Here is a 17,201-nt window from a genome sequence, read left to right as displayed (position 1 = left end):
CAATTTCCCAGTCTAGAACCTCAAACTCAATGCTATTCCTGACATTTAGAATTGAAAAAGCTTCCTGGATGGGAAGAAAAATGTCTTCAAAGTCCAGTGGATTGTTTGTAATTTCCTTTTTTTATTTTTTTTATTTCTCAGTCTATTTCAATATCTTACAAGAGGTACCAGTGTCACAGGGCCATTTTGTCAGGAGTCCCACACAACAAAATAAGACTCATTAAGATTAACAGAAACCTATAGAGATGATCTTATTAGATAAAGCCAAGGATGTGGAACACCAACATTAAAACCTCCACTATACCTTTAAATAATACTTTAGTAAAAGTATTTCTACTCTTACTTGATTAAATTTCTGGTTACTCTATTCACCACAGGTAACTTGAGCCATTGAAAAAGCGGCGCAAATAGAATAAATATTAGATTTTCTAGCTAAATATTTATTATTCTATCCTGAAATATGTATATTGACTACTGCGAGGATTGGTACTAACTTTATGTAAACAGTCTTTTACCCGAATCTAATTTGAATTTGGTTTTTAAGATAATTTTTATAATTCCTAGTTGGTAATGGAGGACCAGCTCTATCATATTTGGTAGACCCTCTAAGACACAGCCCTTCCTCATTTGCAAAATGAGGCAGAAATGTAAAAAAGACAGGCAGAAATAAATAGCGTTGAAGAAATGAGAAGGGTAAAAAAAATACAAAGGATGAATAAAACTGAAAAAATATTATAACATGCACATAAATAAATTAGGGCTGCAACTAACGATTATTTTAAAAAAGATGAATCGGCCCATTACTTTTTCGATTAATCGATGAATCGGACAAAAATTTTTTTTTATATTAACCTCTTTATTCCAAAATAAACATTTTAGACAGAACAAACAAGCACACAAGTACAGGTTGCTCATTAACTGTACTGGTGCAATATGAAAAATAAATGATTGTGTTAAAACTACGCAAACTTACATGAGAAATGTAGCTGTACATCCACAAAATATAGGCTACTTTGTTTCATAAAGTGCAAAAAAAGACAGGAATTTTTGTTTTTAAAGCCCCTAAGGGGTTCAAACAATAGGCCCCCCCCATTTCAACAAATGAGTTTTTTTTTAGACTAGAAGAGTTCTGCCTTTTAAGACAGGAAAGTATAGCAGTTAAAGTTGCTACTTGAGAAAATACTGAACCATAGAGATAAAAATAGCCCTGTGATTCAAATTATAAATTGTATTTGGAATAAAAATGAGAGAACTAGGGGTGCTAAAAAACACATCCTCCAAAGACAGATATTTACATGGGAATGTGGCAGATAATTAACTGACATATTACTGATCTTGCTGGATTTTATTCTGCTTTACTTCCATAAATTGCAGGATCTTCTTTACTTTATCTTTGCCAGAAGATTTAAAGATTTAAACTTTAAAAGCCTTGCCCTCATAATTTGCAAGTTAATTTATTTATAAAGAAAATATAAACGCTGCTTAAGCTAATTCAAATGAAATTAAAAGTAAAATAAGTAGCCAACCTTATCACTGTATGTAACCTACTAACAAGCTAAGGAAAGCATCAGATGAGCTACCTGAGAAACTAACTTACGTTTCCCCACTTTAAAACCAAACAAACATGGTGGTTCCGTGCCATGTTCATTTGTTTTTACAAAAGTTGCATGTTACGACTTTTTTCACTTTACAAAGCGCAGGCTATTTTAATTATTGTGATCAATTTGCGCCGTCAATCCTGGCGCATGCGCGCTTCATTTGCAGTCTGGACGCTGAGGGTAAACATCCTGCGGCTCTGACTGCAGCGCTGAGAGGGACTCCTGCGGGAGGAGGGAGAACGGGGTTGGGGTGGGGGAGGCGCCCCACGGCAGAGTAGGAACGATACATGCTTTCACGTAAGAGTCTCCAAAAGCCGCCAGTGACACCGTAAAAAGTCGCCAGATTTGTCGCTAGTCGCTTTTTTGAAAAATGGTCGCTGGAGGGGTCTGAAAAGTCGCTGAGTTGGCAACACTGCACCTGCAGCGCTGGCTCGCTCTGCCGTATTTTTTCTTCTTCCCCCGCTTCAGTCAGATGGATGTGATGACGACGGCGGCAGATGACGCATTAATCGCGCAACACAACTAATCGATGATGAAATTCGTTGCCAACGCTTTTAAAAGTCGATTTTTTTCGATTTTATCGATTCGTTGTTGCAGCCCTAAAATAAATACTTGATTGATAATAAGGTTGAAGATTATAACCGTATAAAAAAAAAAGGTAATTATTACAAAGGCGAATAAATAAAGAAGCTAATTAAAAGACATATATAAATTTATGTCTCACTGTATAATTTAATTTCTACCTTCATTAATTTGTTTATTGAATTTTTTGGGCAATTAATTGTATGCTTATTTATTTATTAAGCATTTATTTATTTCTGTTTTTATTTTTAAATGTGGTAGAGCTGGTCCTCCACAGTTGGTCACATTAAGATCTGTTTTATAATTACTGGTTGTTGCAGGAAAAATGTACAACTACCAAAAAATCCTATAGCTTTTTAATTGTGTCACAACAAAGCTAAACAGTTGATATGGAAATAACCTTATGCTGTAGATAAAATCAAACTTGTTTGGATCCAGAAGGAGATGCAGTAACTTTAAACTGTGTTATTACTCCACATCATTAATGCTGCCCTGCATTATGTTCAGTGATTGCTCAGTGATAAAAGCAGCAAAGAAGAGTAAACTATTTAAAAAGCTCAAACAAAATGGACATACCATCAATGTTTAGTCAAAAAGACTGCAGGAGTCATACAGATGATAGTTCACTGCACTTATTGACTAAAAACAAACCACCAGCATGTTTTAAGCTATTAAAAAATAAGCTTAAAAAATAATCAGGCAGAGCTCAATGGTAGCTGCTATATCTCACTTTTGTTTTCCAATTTCATGCCTAAGCAGTCATCCCATGTTGCAGAGTATACTGCACCATTCTGCTCACGTAAGATTTATAGAAAACATAAAACCGATAACTCCCACCTAAAATCGGCGTTCCCTCCTACGTCTTCATTGCTGAGGTTGTTCATCTCATTTACAGGCAGTTTTATTTCTCTTTACTGTACATGGGACAGACTACTTTTATAAAAGAAAAAGGAGGATGTCTTTTTTGTGTTAGACAAGTGTAATATACAGTTCTATTAAAACTGATACTCTAAGACGCAAATAAAGTTTGTTTTAGATAAATCATATTCTTAAAGCTGATATGAACAAATATTTACCTTTTGTTGAAGTGGTTTTCATGTAGCACCAACAAAAGTTGGATACAGATGTTTCTTCTCATGATTTTTATCTAAGGTCTGACCCCAAGATGCAGAAGACCAAACAGAGAGACCAGGGAAAAGTTTAAACAGGTTTATTTAGTAATGATGTAATGAATCCAGTGCTGCTCTGAGCACTGCTCAACAGGCACTGAAAGGCGAGGGGAAGACACGGTTAGTTCAGGCTCAGTGGGAAATGTGAATCTTTGGTTTGCATAGGCGGAAAAGGTTGCAGACTCACTTCTCCAGGGAAATGTGTTCTTTATGGAATCCAGACTGTTAGGGTGTACCAGAGATTGTCTTGTTTGGTGATGGGTGGACTGGGTTACTCAGACTGCGGTTGTTCCCTGGTGAATGGAGAAGCTGACTGCCACTCTGATTTCCTGCGGTACTTGAACGGGCTGCGGTGCCGATGAAACCTTTGCTTGGTGTGAAAATCAAACGCCCTCTTGGGGAAAGTGGGTCCAAACTTCCTGTTAGGAACCGCAGCTCAGTTACAAGCTCAGTTGAATCTTCCAGAGAGAGAAGGACCGAACAATTCCAGTTTGCAGGATGACTTCCTGGCGAGAGGCAAAGACAAAAACAAAGTTAAGACTCAGGTTGACAAAAAACTCAGTTTGACTCAGAAAGACTAAGCTTGACTAGAGAATCCAAAACTGGCAAACAAAAACTCAGGTTAGGCTCTGCTAAACTAAGCATGACTAGAGTGCCCAGTATTGGCAAAACAAAGACTTAGGTTAGGTTAGACTCTGCTAAACTAAGCATGGCTAGAGTACTCTGTATTGGCAAACACTCTGGCGCAGAGGTAGTGGCAGTCATCAGCTTAAGAACACTCCACAGGCAATGAGGCAATGAACTGCAGGTGTGCAGGGAGACCCAATGAGGACGGTGCACCACCTGGTGGAGGAGGAAAGGAAACACAAAAACAGACCACACAAACTGGATTCCTGACATTTCTGATAATTTAGGGGTTTCAATTATTCACAAATGTTAGAAGTTGTAAAATCAGGTGCAAATATGAATACTTTAACCCACACACAGTTTAACAGTTTGAACATAGAACACACATGCTTTGTGTAGCCATCTACCAGCTTCTGGAATGAATATAGATTAGTTGGTTTCAGGGAACCGAGGGGTGGGATTGAGAAATTTGGGCCACATTAATTAAAAGTAAGTTCATACATAAGCAAACTTATGAAGACGGGCAGGCTGAGGTAGAATAATTATGAAAGTTTAATGGAAAAATAAGATTAAATCCCAAAGATGTCATGAAACGAGGACAGATGGACCCAGTATTCAAGGAGAGACAGTCAGTAGGAAAGTTCAAAAAGGTTTATTAAATTAACAAAAACCAAAGTGGAGCTGTGGCTCACGGACACTGCAGGATGGGGAGCGGGGCACCGCCCAATCACAGAACTCTGGTTTAACAGTCCAGTCCTAGAATGTCCCTAAGTGCTGCAGTCTCAGAGGACATGCTGGAAGCCGATCCTGGTCAGGGATCCAGAACAGACAGGAACAGACAGGGACAGGATCCAGATCAGGCAGGAACAGAAACAGGAGGCAGGATCCAGACTTCCAGGCATCCACAAGCTCCCAGGAAGGTTCAGAGTCTGACAAGGTCCAAAAGCGTGACCAGGTGGTCACACACAGGAACAGACAGGATCAGGTGCAGATGAGCAGACTCAGTGAAAGAGGGTAGCCGAGACAGGATGTGGAAACAGAACTTGTTGCAGGACCTTTAAACTGGTCTCCACCTTGGAGCCAGGCTTACTAGGATAAAAACTGAACCTCCCCGCATACAGAGCCAAAAACCCAGAGGACTCAGCAGGGGAGGAACAGTGGACGATCAGGACACGAGACAGACACAAAACCCTCTTTCCACTGGCCCCCAGGATCCAGGACATGAACCAAGAAAATAAACTGAACAGACAGGCTAACAGAAAAACAGTTAATGATCTGGCACTGAATGCTCAGGCTGAACTGAATATAAACCAGAGGAAACAGGTGAGAGGAATAAATTATAATTGAGGCAGGGAGGGAAAACGACAGGTGAAAGGAATGACTAATTAAGGGAGAGCAAACAGGCTAGATCATGACAAAAGATGGTTATAAACAGGATTGGTGTGGAAAAAAGGCATGATAAGAGTTGCTCAGGGAAACACGGTGTGGGACCAGTATTTAGCCGTGAAGGGAGAAAACTAACTGAAACAAATATGTTTTAAAGGACATCAGCAAAAAAGGCTGATAAGCAGGTGAAATGATTCTGTAGCAAAGAAAAGCAAGGATGGTGGAAGCTGGGTGTGATTGGAACTGCCACATTTGTATAACTTTTGTTCTTTGTAGGTATGTTATTGGAGGCTGTATTCCTAATTTGACCAGCAGTATTTATGTGTATAGCCATAAATACTACTTTATGTGTATTGTAGGGAGGGAGCAATCTTAAGCTGCCTCCCTACCCTGGATAGTGTTCTTACTGTTGGCCCTGTGAAAGGTGAAAGATAGGAGCTACAGTAAGGGCTAGAGGCTGTTTCTCAATTACTTGTGCATTTTCATGTGCATTTGTGCTTGTGAAACATCATCAGCCTCAGCCCTAGTACTGTTCCAATTCACAAGAACACAAAAGCGAGAACTCCCCAGATGTTGTTCTCGCCCCTAACTGTATGCATCAGAGCAGACCTATGCATTCTCAAGTTCTCGAGTGTACTGTACAGCTGTCCCAGCATGCACCGCGGCGGCAGCCTCTTGCAGTAGAGCGCTCACGGAGCTCAGAGAAAAAAGTTAAACGTTCTTTTTCTGTTACTGTTGTTCTATAAAAGTACATTTTAAGATAATTTGAGGTGAGAGCATTATCCTTTTAAGCTCCACTATATGGCCCATTTACTGATTTAATGCCTAATTTGAAAAATGTTCCGATGTTTAGAGCAGTGTTTTTCAAACCTGGTCCACAAGGCACACTGCTCTGCATGTTTTGAATGTTTCTGAGCTTCAGCACACCTGATTCAGATGATTGCAGTTCAGCAAAGCATGATAATCTGCTATCAATTGATAACAGGTGTGTGAAAGCTGGGAAAAAAACTAAAACATGCAGGGCAGTGTGCCTTGAGGACCAGGGTTGAAAAACACTGGTTTAGAGAACCGCGGCAACCAGCGGACCTCCGAGGGTAAGGGCAGGCAGGTCTAATTCTAGCCCATCTACAGCAGCCCTCTCTCGGTATAGCCTCCTGTAAAGGACTGCTGGCTCTGATGGTGATTTTTTTGTTTTATTTGGCAAACTCTTCATTTGATTTGTGTTTATCCAACTGTGTTAATTATTATTCCCCCACTAAATGAAAAAAGTAAGAATTTATTATTATGTAGAGACTATTAATAACAGGTGAAATGCAGCTCCAGACGAGCCGATTATGTGGTGACGTCATGAGTACGCTTCTGTTCCAATAGGCCCAGATTTATGCTGTGCTCTCCCGTTCTCCCCAAGTTCTTACTTTTGTGTGTTCTTGTCAAGGACGTACTTGTCAAGAACACAAGTCCGTATTTGCGTTCTTGTGAATTGAAAAGCAGCCACAATTTTAGGTACTCTGAAGAAAGATCTGCCACTTTATGAAACATAATGGAAAACTCAAAAATCTGGTTCATCCTTGGGTGCAATTTCTAAATGCCTGAAGATGCCTTCATCTTTTTAAACAATGCATCATTACATACTAGAACCTATGGTAATGACCATGTTCATGATGTAAAGGTGGTAACTTTTAACTGGACTCTTCTGCTTTTAGATCTTGTTGGTGTTTTAGTATTGCTTTTAGCCATATAAATTGATTTAACTTGAATATTAGAATTGAGTTTGTATAATTTGTTATGAATTCAAATACATTTTTTTTTTTTTTTTTAGCTTTTTGGCCATTTTTTTTTTTTTTTATTTAGCAAGGCTAGAAAACCATTGTGTTTCTCTCATTATTTGTTCCTTTCTTTGTCTTTGAAATATAATTATAGCTTTCATGGAAGAAGAAGGTCAAACATTTTGCAAAGTAATCCTTTCCAATAATGGGAGTTGAATATTCACCCACAGTTAGCTTCTAAGTTACAGTTTGGTTTTATCTAACACAACTTTCTTATGAATATTATTCCAGCTTTTTCATTTTCTACTTCCAATCCGTTGATATGATTGCTTCTCTTGCTGCAGAATGATTATTCAGTCAGATTTGGAGAATATGTTTTTCCTGTACTATGTGTCCATTATACAACCTCAGGGAAGTTATTACCTTCACTCCTTACAGGGAATTATGTGGTTAGATTTGAAAAAGAAACAAAAAAAGTCAGTTTCATACAGTTTATGCTCTTCTATGCTGTCTAACTTTGCTCTGTTTCATTTACATCTTTATCCTCGCTACATTTCCCCCAATCTGTTCTCTTTGTCTGCAGGGCCAGTATTGTTCAGAAAAGAGTCATCTATTTCCAGGATCAAGGTTCACTCACCATTCGACTTTGTGAGAAAGGTAATGACAGCTGCCTAACTTATCCTAGACTGTCTTTTGCTGTCCGTTTTTCCTACATTCCCTACATCATGGAATTAAAATAGCATTCTCCAAACCTAAAGATATAATGGAGGATGTTAATTTTCCGAGTGGATCATCAAAATAAGTGGTCCTCCTAATTGTCAATCATTCTGGTGATATGTTAATGTAAGGCCTTCTTGCATGCACCTCCCCATTTTCACTTATCAGTCTGACATAGTAGAAGATGTGCAAATTTTCTTTTGGAAAGTAAGCTTGTATGAGCGACGCAAACAGCAACTTTTAAACCAAGTGTGCACGAGAGAAATGAGCTTGTGCACACTCTCACGCATGTTTAACAGGCGGTCGGGGTTGTGCATGTGCATATTTTTTTAAAGGGGAGAGGGCAGTTTTTTTCAAAAAATTGCGGAAATCCTCCACTAGACCTTTACCAGTCATTGGTAGATTTGTATGTTGAAATCAGTTTTTTCTTCAGAAACATCTTTTTGCTGATTACATATTGATCTTAATTGTCTTTATTTTATTGTATTTCCTTTAAATTTTGCATGAAGTAGCCTGTTTTTCCCTGAGTTACAATGATTTTTATAAAGTTACTTGCCCAGTCTTGTCTTTAAAGGAAAGAGCAGGCCTGATAGGTTTTGGCCCTTCTCTTTGTTGTGTGTCTTATTTCAAATTTTTGTAAATTGTAAATTTAATCAATTTGTTTTTTGTTTTTTTTCTCTAGAAAGTCTACTTTTGTTTGTCAAATATCAGGTGTGACCACAGGGTGTTTTTTAACCAATGCATTTTATTCACCTTTGTCCACATTTTAAACTCAAACATCAGATTAGGTTCATTTCTGTTTAAAATCTAAATTGCAAAAGATTTATGGTTTTTTTGTTGTTGTTTTTTTTGCCCATGTTTACAACAAACTACATTAAACCATCTAACCAGCTTTTGTTGAATGCAACACTGATAATTGTCTCCTGTGGGGAACATATTGTTGTGGTTGTTTATTATTAAAGGATTTTCTTTCCATTTATGGATTAAATCTCACAGGTTTTGAAAGATATCTTTAACATTTGTAATCCCTGTTTATTGTAAAGATGCTCTTACTTTCACCATTCAAGAGATGCTTTTTAAACTTTAACTTTTGTGATTGAATATGTTTTTATGGGTCAGCCCTAGGACTAAATCAGCAACATGGGTGGTTCTATACAGGGTCCAGAAGGGGCCCCTGTTATGGCCCCTGTACTAAAGATTTAACGCATAATAAACTCATGATAGATAAATGATAATATGCACTGGAACAGGAAGACACAAATGATATGTCTCTTGGACTAGTGTAGTTGTTTTTTTGTTGTTGTGTTTTTTACAGTTTTATGTTAACATAGAAATTAAGCTGTTGCACTTCTAGCTTTAGTAATTTTAAGATTTAATCACCATTTTCACCTGCTTTATCTAAGGTTTGCGAAGCAGCAGATAGCTTTCTGGCTCACCCTTTGTTTACGTTTTTTTGTTCAGTACCCCCATGAAAAAACACTGGCCCTACTATGGATCCCAAGTAAATCTGGTCTAAAGCATCGCTAATCAGCAGATATTGATTTTCTCTGATACAAACAGGACTGGTTTGGACACTGTAAAAGAGTTCAGTTATTTTGTTATCCATAATTTCATACAAACCTTTCTTCATGTCTGTTTTTGAGTTGTTTGCCTGCATCATTCAATTTAATTGCCTATAATTTATGAGCTTCTTTGTTTTGATTCATTGAATGTGTGAAATAGTGGGTTTGTTTGCAATAACATGTCAAAATGTCACTTCAGTAGGACCATCATGCATATATTTCCTTACAGTAAGAATTTATTATCTGCATTTAGTCAATAGATCTGGCTGAATAGCTGAAATCTAACAGACAAAATGAATATATCACAAGGGAATATATGTGAGATTTCAGTTTGCCAGCACAAAGCAAAGAGAGAGGTTTTATATTGGCTATATATTGTCACAAAGAGGAGTGCTCAATCATTCTTTAAGCTCTTAAAAGAAACCAAACAGTCTGGTTAGGTAATAAACTAGCAGGATTTTCTCAGCTCGCTTGCAAACATTTATTGTACAATAAAAACTGTCTGTGGTTGAATTGTTTTCTCATAGGAATCCTGTCTTTATATACATTTTCATTTCACACTGAATTCAGATTTTTCATGCTATTATCCAAGTCAGTCAAGGCATCGTATCAGTTTAGGTTCCTTAAAGTTTGACTCTTTCTGCTGCTACTGAGATATCAGGAGAAAATATCCATTCATTAATTGGGCCATATATAAATACTTACATTATTTCCTTGACCTCGCTTTCAGAATCTTTTGTCCAGGTCAAAATTGGAATATTTATGAATAAGTTATGGCTAGAATGTCATTGTAATAACTTATTTCTCCCAATTATTACTCTGTGGCTGTGATGGAGGGTGAAGGAGCACAGCGAAGATGTTTTTTTTTAAATCACAATGAAAGGATCAAATACAGAAAACACTTAAGATATTTTTAGGCACCTTTAAAAAAAAAAAGGGGGGGTTTATTCATCTGTTCATCCATTGTTGTCCTAATTCCAGCACAGACCGGATCCAGTCAGCACCTCTTCCCTGGACTGGTGCTTCAATTACCCGCTGTTAGCTTTCAGAGCTAGTCGCAGACAGCCGGCCGAAAGCACCAGAAAGTCACTGGTTTCATGTTTGGTCTGAACACACCAGTAGGAAATTCATGTAAAATGGAACTTGTAATATTCCGGTACTTATGAGATCAATACACGACCTTAGTTTCACAAACAATATCCTTAGTTAAAAAGTGTAAAATCAAACTTATATGACTGGCTAATCATCAATGAATATAAACTATAAATAAATACTTGTGGTGTCACAAAGTTAAGAGGTTATAAGCTACAAGCTAATCTGATGATAAAACATAAAAGCACAAATTTACAAAAAGCAGGTGACAGTTCACTGCTAAATTATTGCTAAATACTTTTGAAGCTTTTTCCATTATTTCATTAAAGGGTATTGATTCAATGTTGTCGTAGAAGTACTTTTTAATTTTGAGTATCGCATTTCAGAATAATTGTTAATGTTTTTCAACTGATCTGAATTAATTATAGTGATGCCTGTACCACTAATCATCTTTTCCTTTGTAGTTTGACCAAACAAACACTTGTGTTTGAAAAGACTGTATTTACATATATTTGTAAAACCTTTCTTATGTAGTATTTTTTCCCCCTGAGGTTTAATTCCAGGTATATATTATCCTGTTTGTCGAACACCTGCATACATTACCTAAAAGTTAGCCAAGGGAAGTGATGAAAAATAAGAGGCATCCAAAAAATGGTGGTTATTTGTAAATATGGAAAGAAGGCAAATGTCAAATATATAACAACATCAGGAATTTTCTACTAAAACTGTTGGTTTTACCTTTAAGACAATCAATAGAAAGTTCCCATCGTGTAGTGGTTGAAGTCTTCGACCCAATGGCGTAATGACAGATACAATTATGCAATTCTCAGTAGTATATGATCACACATCACACACGGAAAAATAGTGACTGCGCATCTTGAAACATGCCCCATACATACACATTTGATCATTCTCCACCTTCACTGGACATTGATATACGTTAGTACATTCTGATGTAAAATGAGTCTTATCGGGCTCATCGGGCTACCACGCTCTCTCCATTCATCTCCTGGTCACAATCTTTACTCACTGTAGCAGCAACGTCCACCTCTCGCTTTTTGGTTCTTTAAAAGAACGTGTTTATTTTGGGAATTTTTTTCAGTTTTTCCAGCAGCTCTTCTTTCCTTTTTCTTTTCTGGAATTTGCTTAAGTACCTCTCTTTGGTATCCATCGTCACTAACACATTGTACATAACGGTTATGGTTTTAATCTACGCTCTGGGGTACCCATAATTCCAAGTCTTAACTGAAAAAATAAAATACTCAAATACATCATTCTTTTAAGATCTTTATTGCGGTTTGAAACATTTGAATGTATTTTTTACCAACCGTCTAATGAACTATACACATTTATTAACATAGTATTTAAAAGTCCCACTGCCTGCTTTGCTACTGGTGTCATGTATAAACGGCTCACCATCATGTTGAAATCTGGCATGTGTTGCGGTAAAAATACAGTCCGGTGCGGTCAGTCTCCTCAGTATCAGGTGGGTTTAAGTGGAACTTTTCACACCACTACATCTGCAAAGAGACCTCCTAGTCTACAATTCCATAGGGGGCCTCCCAGGTGTCAGTGATGGGGCCCCGAAGAGGTTGTTGGCCCGTGAGCAACTGCTCTCTCTGCTGACCGATAATTACCCCATAGCTTTGACCTTGATGACTTCTAATCCTGGTTACTTTAAAAAGGAAGTTTGATGTAAACATTTTACCAACTCTGCCATATTGAGTTGCTGTGGTGATCAATGAACACCGGGGCCCCTGAAAGGGCCCACTTTCATACAGAAGTGTTTGAAATAGACTTGGTAAGGGAATATACAGGTGCTGGTCATAAAATTAGAATATCATGAAAAAGTTGATTGATTTCAGTAATTCCATTTAAAAAGTGAAACTTGTATATTATATTCATACATTACATACAAACTCATATATTTCAGATGTTTATTTTGTTTAATTTTGATGATTACAAATGACAACAAATGAAAATCTCAAATTCATCATATCAGAAAATTAGAATATTGTGAAAAGGTTCAAAATTGATGGCCCCTGGTGCCACACTCTAATCAGCTAATTAACTCAAACCACCTGCAAAAGCCTTTAAATGGTCTTTCAGTCTAGTTCTATAGGCTACACAATCATGGGGAAGACTGCTGACTTGACAGTTGTCCAAAAGACGACCATCGACACCTTGCACAAGGAGGGCAAGACACAAAAGGTCATCGCTAAAGAGGCTGGCTGTTCACAGAGCTCAGTGTCCAAGCACATTAATAGAGAGGCGAAGGGAAGGAAAAGATGTGGTCGAAAAAAGTGTACAAGCAAGAGAGATAACCGCACCCTGGAGAGGATTGTGAAACAAAACCCCTTCAAAAATGTGTGGGAGATTCTCAAAGAGTGGACTGCAGCTGGAGTGAGTGCTTCAAGAACCACCACACACAGACGTATGAAAGACATGGGTTTCTGCTGTCCCATTCCTTGTGTCAAGCCACTCTTGAACCACAGACAGCGTCAGAAGCGTCTAAAGAGAAACAGGACTGGACTGCTGGTGAGTGGTCCAAAGTCATGTTCTCTGATGAAAGTAAATTTTGCATTTCCTTTGGAAATCAAGGTCCCAGAGTCTGGAGGAAAAGAAGAGAGGCACTTCATCCACGTTGCTTGAAGTCCAGTGTAAAGTTTCCACAGTCAGTGATGGTTTGGGGTGCCATGTCATCTGCTGGTGTTGGTCCATTGTGTTTTCTGAGGTCCAGGGTCAACGCAGCCACATACCAGGAAGTTTTAGAGCACTTCATGCTTCCTGCTGCTGACCAACTTTTTGGAGATGCAGATTTCATTTTCCAACAGGACTTGGCACCTGCACACAGTGCCAAAGCTACCAGTACCTGGTTGAAGGACCATGGTATCCCTGTTCTTAATTGGCCAGCAAACTCTCCTGACCTTAACCCCATAGAAAATCTATGGGGTATTGTGAAGAAGAAGATGCAATACACCAGACCCAACAATTCAGAAGAGCTAAAAGCCACTATTAGAGCAACCTGGGCTATCATAACACCTGAGCAGTGCCACAGACTGATCGACTCCATGCCACGCCGCATTGCTGCAGTAATACAGGCCAAAGGAGGCCCAACTAAATACTGAGTGCTGTACATGCTCATACTTTTCATGTTCATACTTTTCAGTTGGCCAACATTTCTATAAATCCTTTGTTTTTATTGGTCTTCAGTAATATTCTAATTTTCTGATATGATGAATTTGAGATTTTCATTTGTTGTCATTTGTAATCATCAAAATTAAACAAAATAAACATCTGAAATATATGAGTTTGTATGTAATGTATGAATATAATATACAAGTTTCACTTTTTAAATGGAATTACTGAAATCAATCAACTTTTTCATGATATTCTAATTTTATGACCAGCACCTGTATACACAACATTTTTGATAAACTTTTTCTCTATACACTCATTACACGTATATACCTTCCAAATGATTCTTTTGAAATTAATTTCATATCAAATGAATGTAAAACTGACCACTTTCAAAGGGTAAATCATCTAAACCATATGAGAGAAGCAATAGATAAAGTGCTGACAATATGTGAAGGCTCGAATTTATCGCGTTTTTTCTTTTTATTTTCCTATTGGGAGCATTATAGGTGATTAAATGCTGTTCAACATGGTCATACTTTAATTGTAATCAAAAATGCTTGAAGTTACAACCTTTAAAAACTCATTGTTGGTCTCATCTGGTCAAAGCACACAGCTGCAGTTCAGTCAAAACTGAGGAAAAACTAGGGATAAAAAAATTTTTTTTTTTCTCCAAAAATGTGTCTGAAACAGATAGTTTAATGAATGAGGTAAGTATATGATGCATGTTTAGCTGCAGAGCTGTGCTTAAAAGGTTTCTTTAACCAAATTTACCATTCAGGTTTTGGGTGTGGTGTCAGTATACACTAAAGCTTGTCCAGTCTTGTTTATCAGAATTTAGATGATGTTAAACTTAATAATTATTCACCTAACTGTATATGGGCCTAATAATGAAGGCACTATTTTGCTACAGTATACCCTTTTCCTACCTTCTATGGAGCAGTATATATCTGCGTTATTAACTAACATGTTCGTTTGTCTTTCCCCTTTTTAGAAGTAGTTCAGTGAAAATGAGCCATGTTTAGGCTGTTTTTTAGGGAATTAGTATTAATATTGTTATTTTTTAGGGAATGCAGTGATAACCTGCATTTTGACTAAAAACTTCTCAGCAAAATGTATTTTAGATAACTTGTGTTATGGGAGAAGAGAAAGTGTTGTCCTGATGCAAAAGATTTGTCCAAGCTCAACAGCTATTTCCTGCTTAAATAGTTGATAAAATAATATGCTTTGAGAATAAAAGTCTAATAAATATGTTGTAGAGATTAATTTTGTGTGAAGTCAAGTCATTGTATGCCTGTTTACTGTTTGGCTTTAAGCAACAGGTTAACAGTATAAATATCTCCATATTTATATTAGTTGTGATCCAGTCTGGTCTGTCAAAGCTTTAATATTTGACTCCTTGTGTTTATTATCTTTCACATGGTGTCCCCCTGCAGAGCGTGTTCTTGGTGAAGTGACTGAAGTACCTGCCATTGAATGCTGCGCCTGTGGAACGGCCAAATACAGACTCACCTTCTATGGCAACTGGTCAGAAAAAATACATCCAAAAGACTATCCAAGTGAGTCATTGCAACAGGCTTAGGCAGGCACCTACAGCTACTCTGTGGCTCATCAGAATGATTCAGGTTTTTTGGGGATTTTTTTCAATCACATTTGCTGTACTCCAAAAAAAATAAAAAATTAAAGCAGTAATGAGGAATTACTCTGATATTAACTACTAATCAGGGATACCGTTTGCTTTAAACTTTTACACATGAACTGATATCCTTACAGAGAAAAAAGAACCTTAGATTTTATATGGAGTGAATTTATTACTAAAATTGGTCCAAAGAGCAAATTTTGTGAATGGAAATTTGAAACTCTAAAAATGCTCCTTTTTCAGATTTTACCTTGCTTTTTTTATGTTTAATTTTTTTTTCATACATCTTTTTTTTAGACATTTTTCAGACAGAAAAAGTTTACCAATTGCATTTTTTTTTTTTTATTGTTTTAGAGATCACATTCTCTCCACTTCAAGCTCTATAAAAATGCTCCATCTTGACCTATAAAACTCAATCTGAAAAAAAAAAAGAGATTTTGAAATTATTTTAGAATCATTTTAGAATATAAAAAAAAGTCAGCTAAATAAGAAAAATCTAAGAACATTTTATTTCTGGAGTGCATTTTTTTAATTTCCATATACGATACGTGTCCTTTGCTTGCAACAATAATGGAACAAAATTTACTCCATACATTTTCCCCTGATAGGTTATCACTGGGCATGTGAGAAAAATGTAAAAATCGGTAATCACAGTTGCAATTTTGTAACATTCATTTGTTACGAATAGAATGAAACAATCATTGTTTTTTTCATGAATTTTTCATGTAACTTTCATCATTTCAGCTTATGAATAATGAACAATTTTTCTACAATTTTAGATAAGAGGTGATCCAAAAAGATAGAAAAAAAGTCCGGATTCTTTTGTCAAGCATCACATTAGTTGTTGATTATGAATAATTTATTGGATGAGTATTTAAACTTTGTGTAGTTTTCTCTAAAATGTTACAAATTTACTACCAATGCTTTTACACAAAAGACACAGATCTTAATGTTTGATCAATTGTGAGTTTTATCCAATGATTTAAATGTGGTCCTCCATTAAGAAAAAAACAAATCTTGGTTATCAACCATTTTCATCTTTGTGTTACTGACAGGGAGCCATGCTACGGTTCACCCGCTTTTACAGTTACACTGCAAAAAATATAAAGTCACTTTTTTCTAAAAATAAGTGCATTTTTTCTTGAATTGAGGAGGAAAGGCTGATAGTTTGCCAAAAGCATTGTTTTATTTCAAGTGCATATTATCTAATAATTTTATTTTAGGAGTAAAAATACTCATTCCATAGGCAGATCCTCTTGTTTACCCGCTCACATTAAGGGTAACTACACTTGATTGAAGACATTTTTACTCATTACTAGATCGTTTTTGCAGTGTAGGTAAACAACTCGGTGCTAATGTTCCTGTCTCCTTCAGGACGTGCCAACCACTGGTCTGCCCTGATTGGTGCATCACACACCAGGAGTTATGTGCTGTGGGAATACGGTGGCTATGCTAGCGAGGGAGTTCGACAGGTAGCTGAGCTTGGCTCCCCCATCAAGATGGAAGAAGAGATTCGACAGAAGGTAGGGCTAAACTCACCTGATACCTGTAAGGCACCAGCCATATAAATACTGTCCGGTTGTGTCGTTTTGGTTTTGTCAGATATGTTTGTTTAATCGTTGTGTTTTAATGTTTCTTCTGCTTTAATTCCTTGGTAGTGCTTTGAGTTTTCTTCAATAACACTCTTATATACTGTCCACAAAATCATCGGTACTTGTAAACTAACCAATGTTTTCTTACAGAACCTCTATGTATGTTTAAGTGTAGCTCTGATTGGCAGGTTTACTGAAAACCTTTAAAGAAAGAAATGCTTTTAACAGCTTTTATGATGTTTATCAAAACAGGAACAGTGAAAAATGGTGGAAATGATTGTTGATGGCAAATGGCAACAGTAATGGACTGCATTTAAAAACCTTTTACTGAAT

At 37.0% G+C, this 17,201-nt stretch overlaps 1 protein-coding gene across 1 annotated transcript in view; it reads left to right on the top strand.

Annotated features, from left to right (window-relative positions):
- Positions 1 to 17,201, top strand: part of spon1b (spondin 1b) — a 159,459-nt gene that overhangs the window by 45,472 nt on the left and 96,786 nt on the right. Inside the window, exons 4-6 of the mRNA XM_038308714.1 lie at positions 7,712 to 7,785; positions 15,074 to 15,196; positions 16,651 to 16,799. Of these exons, the coding sequence (XP_038164642.1) occupies positions 7,712 to 7,785; positions 15,074 to 15,196; positions 16,651 to 16,799 (346 nt within the window). The remainder of the gene's footprint in view (positions 1 to 7,711; positions 7,786 to 15,073; positions 15,197 to 16,650; positions 16,800 to 17,201) is intronic.

Source organism: Cyprinodon tularosa, unplaced genomic scaffold, assembly GCF_016077235.1.
Source record: "Cyprinodon tularosa strain WSP-4 unplaced genomic scaffold, ASM1607723v1 ctg644, whole genome shotgun sequence".
Classification (NCBI taxonomy): domain Eukaryota; kingdom Metazoa; phylum Chordata; class Actinopteri; order Cyprinodontiformes; family Cyprinodontidae; genus Cyprinodon; species Cyprinodon tularosa.
Note: the sequence above shows the minus strand (reverse complement) of the source record. Positions and strands in the feature narration are given on the sequence as shown.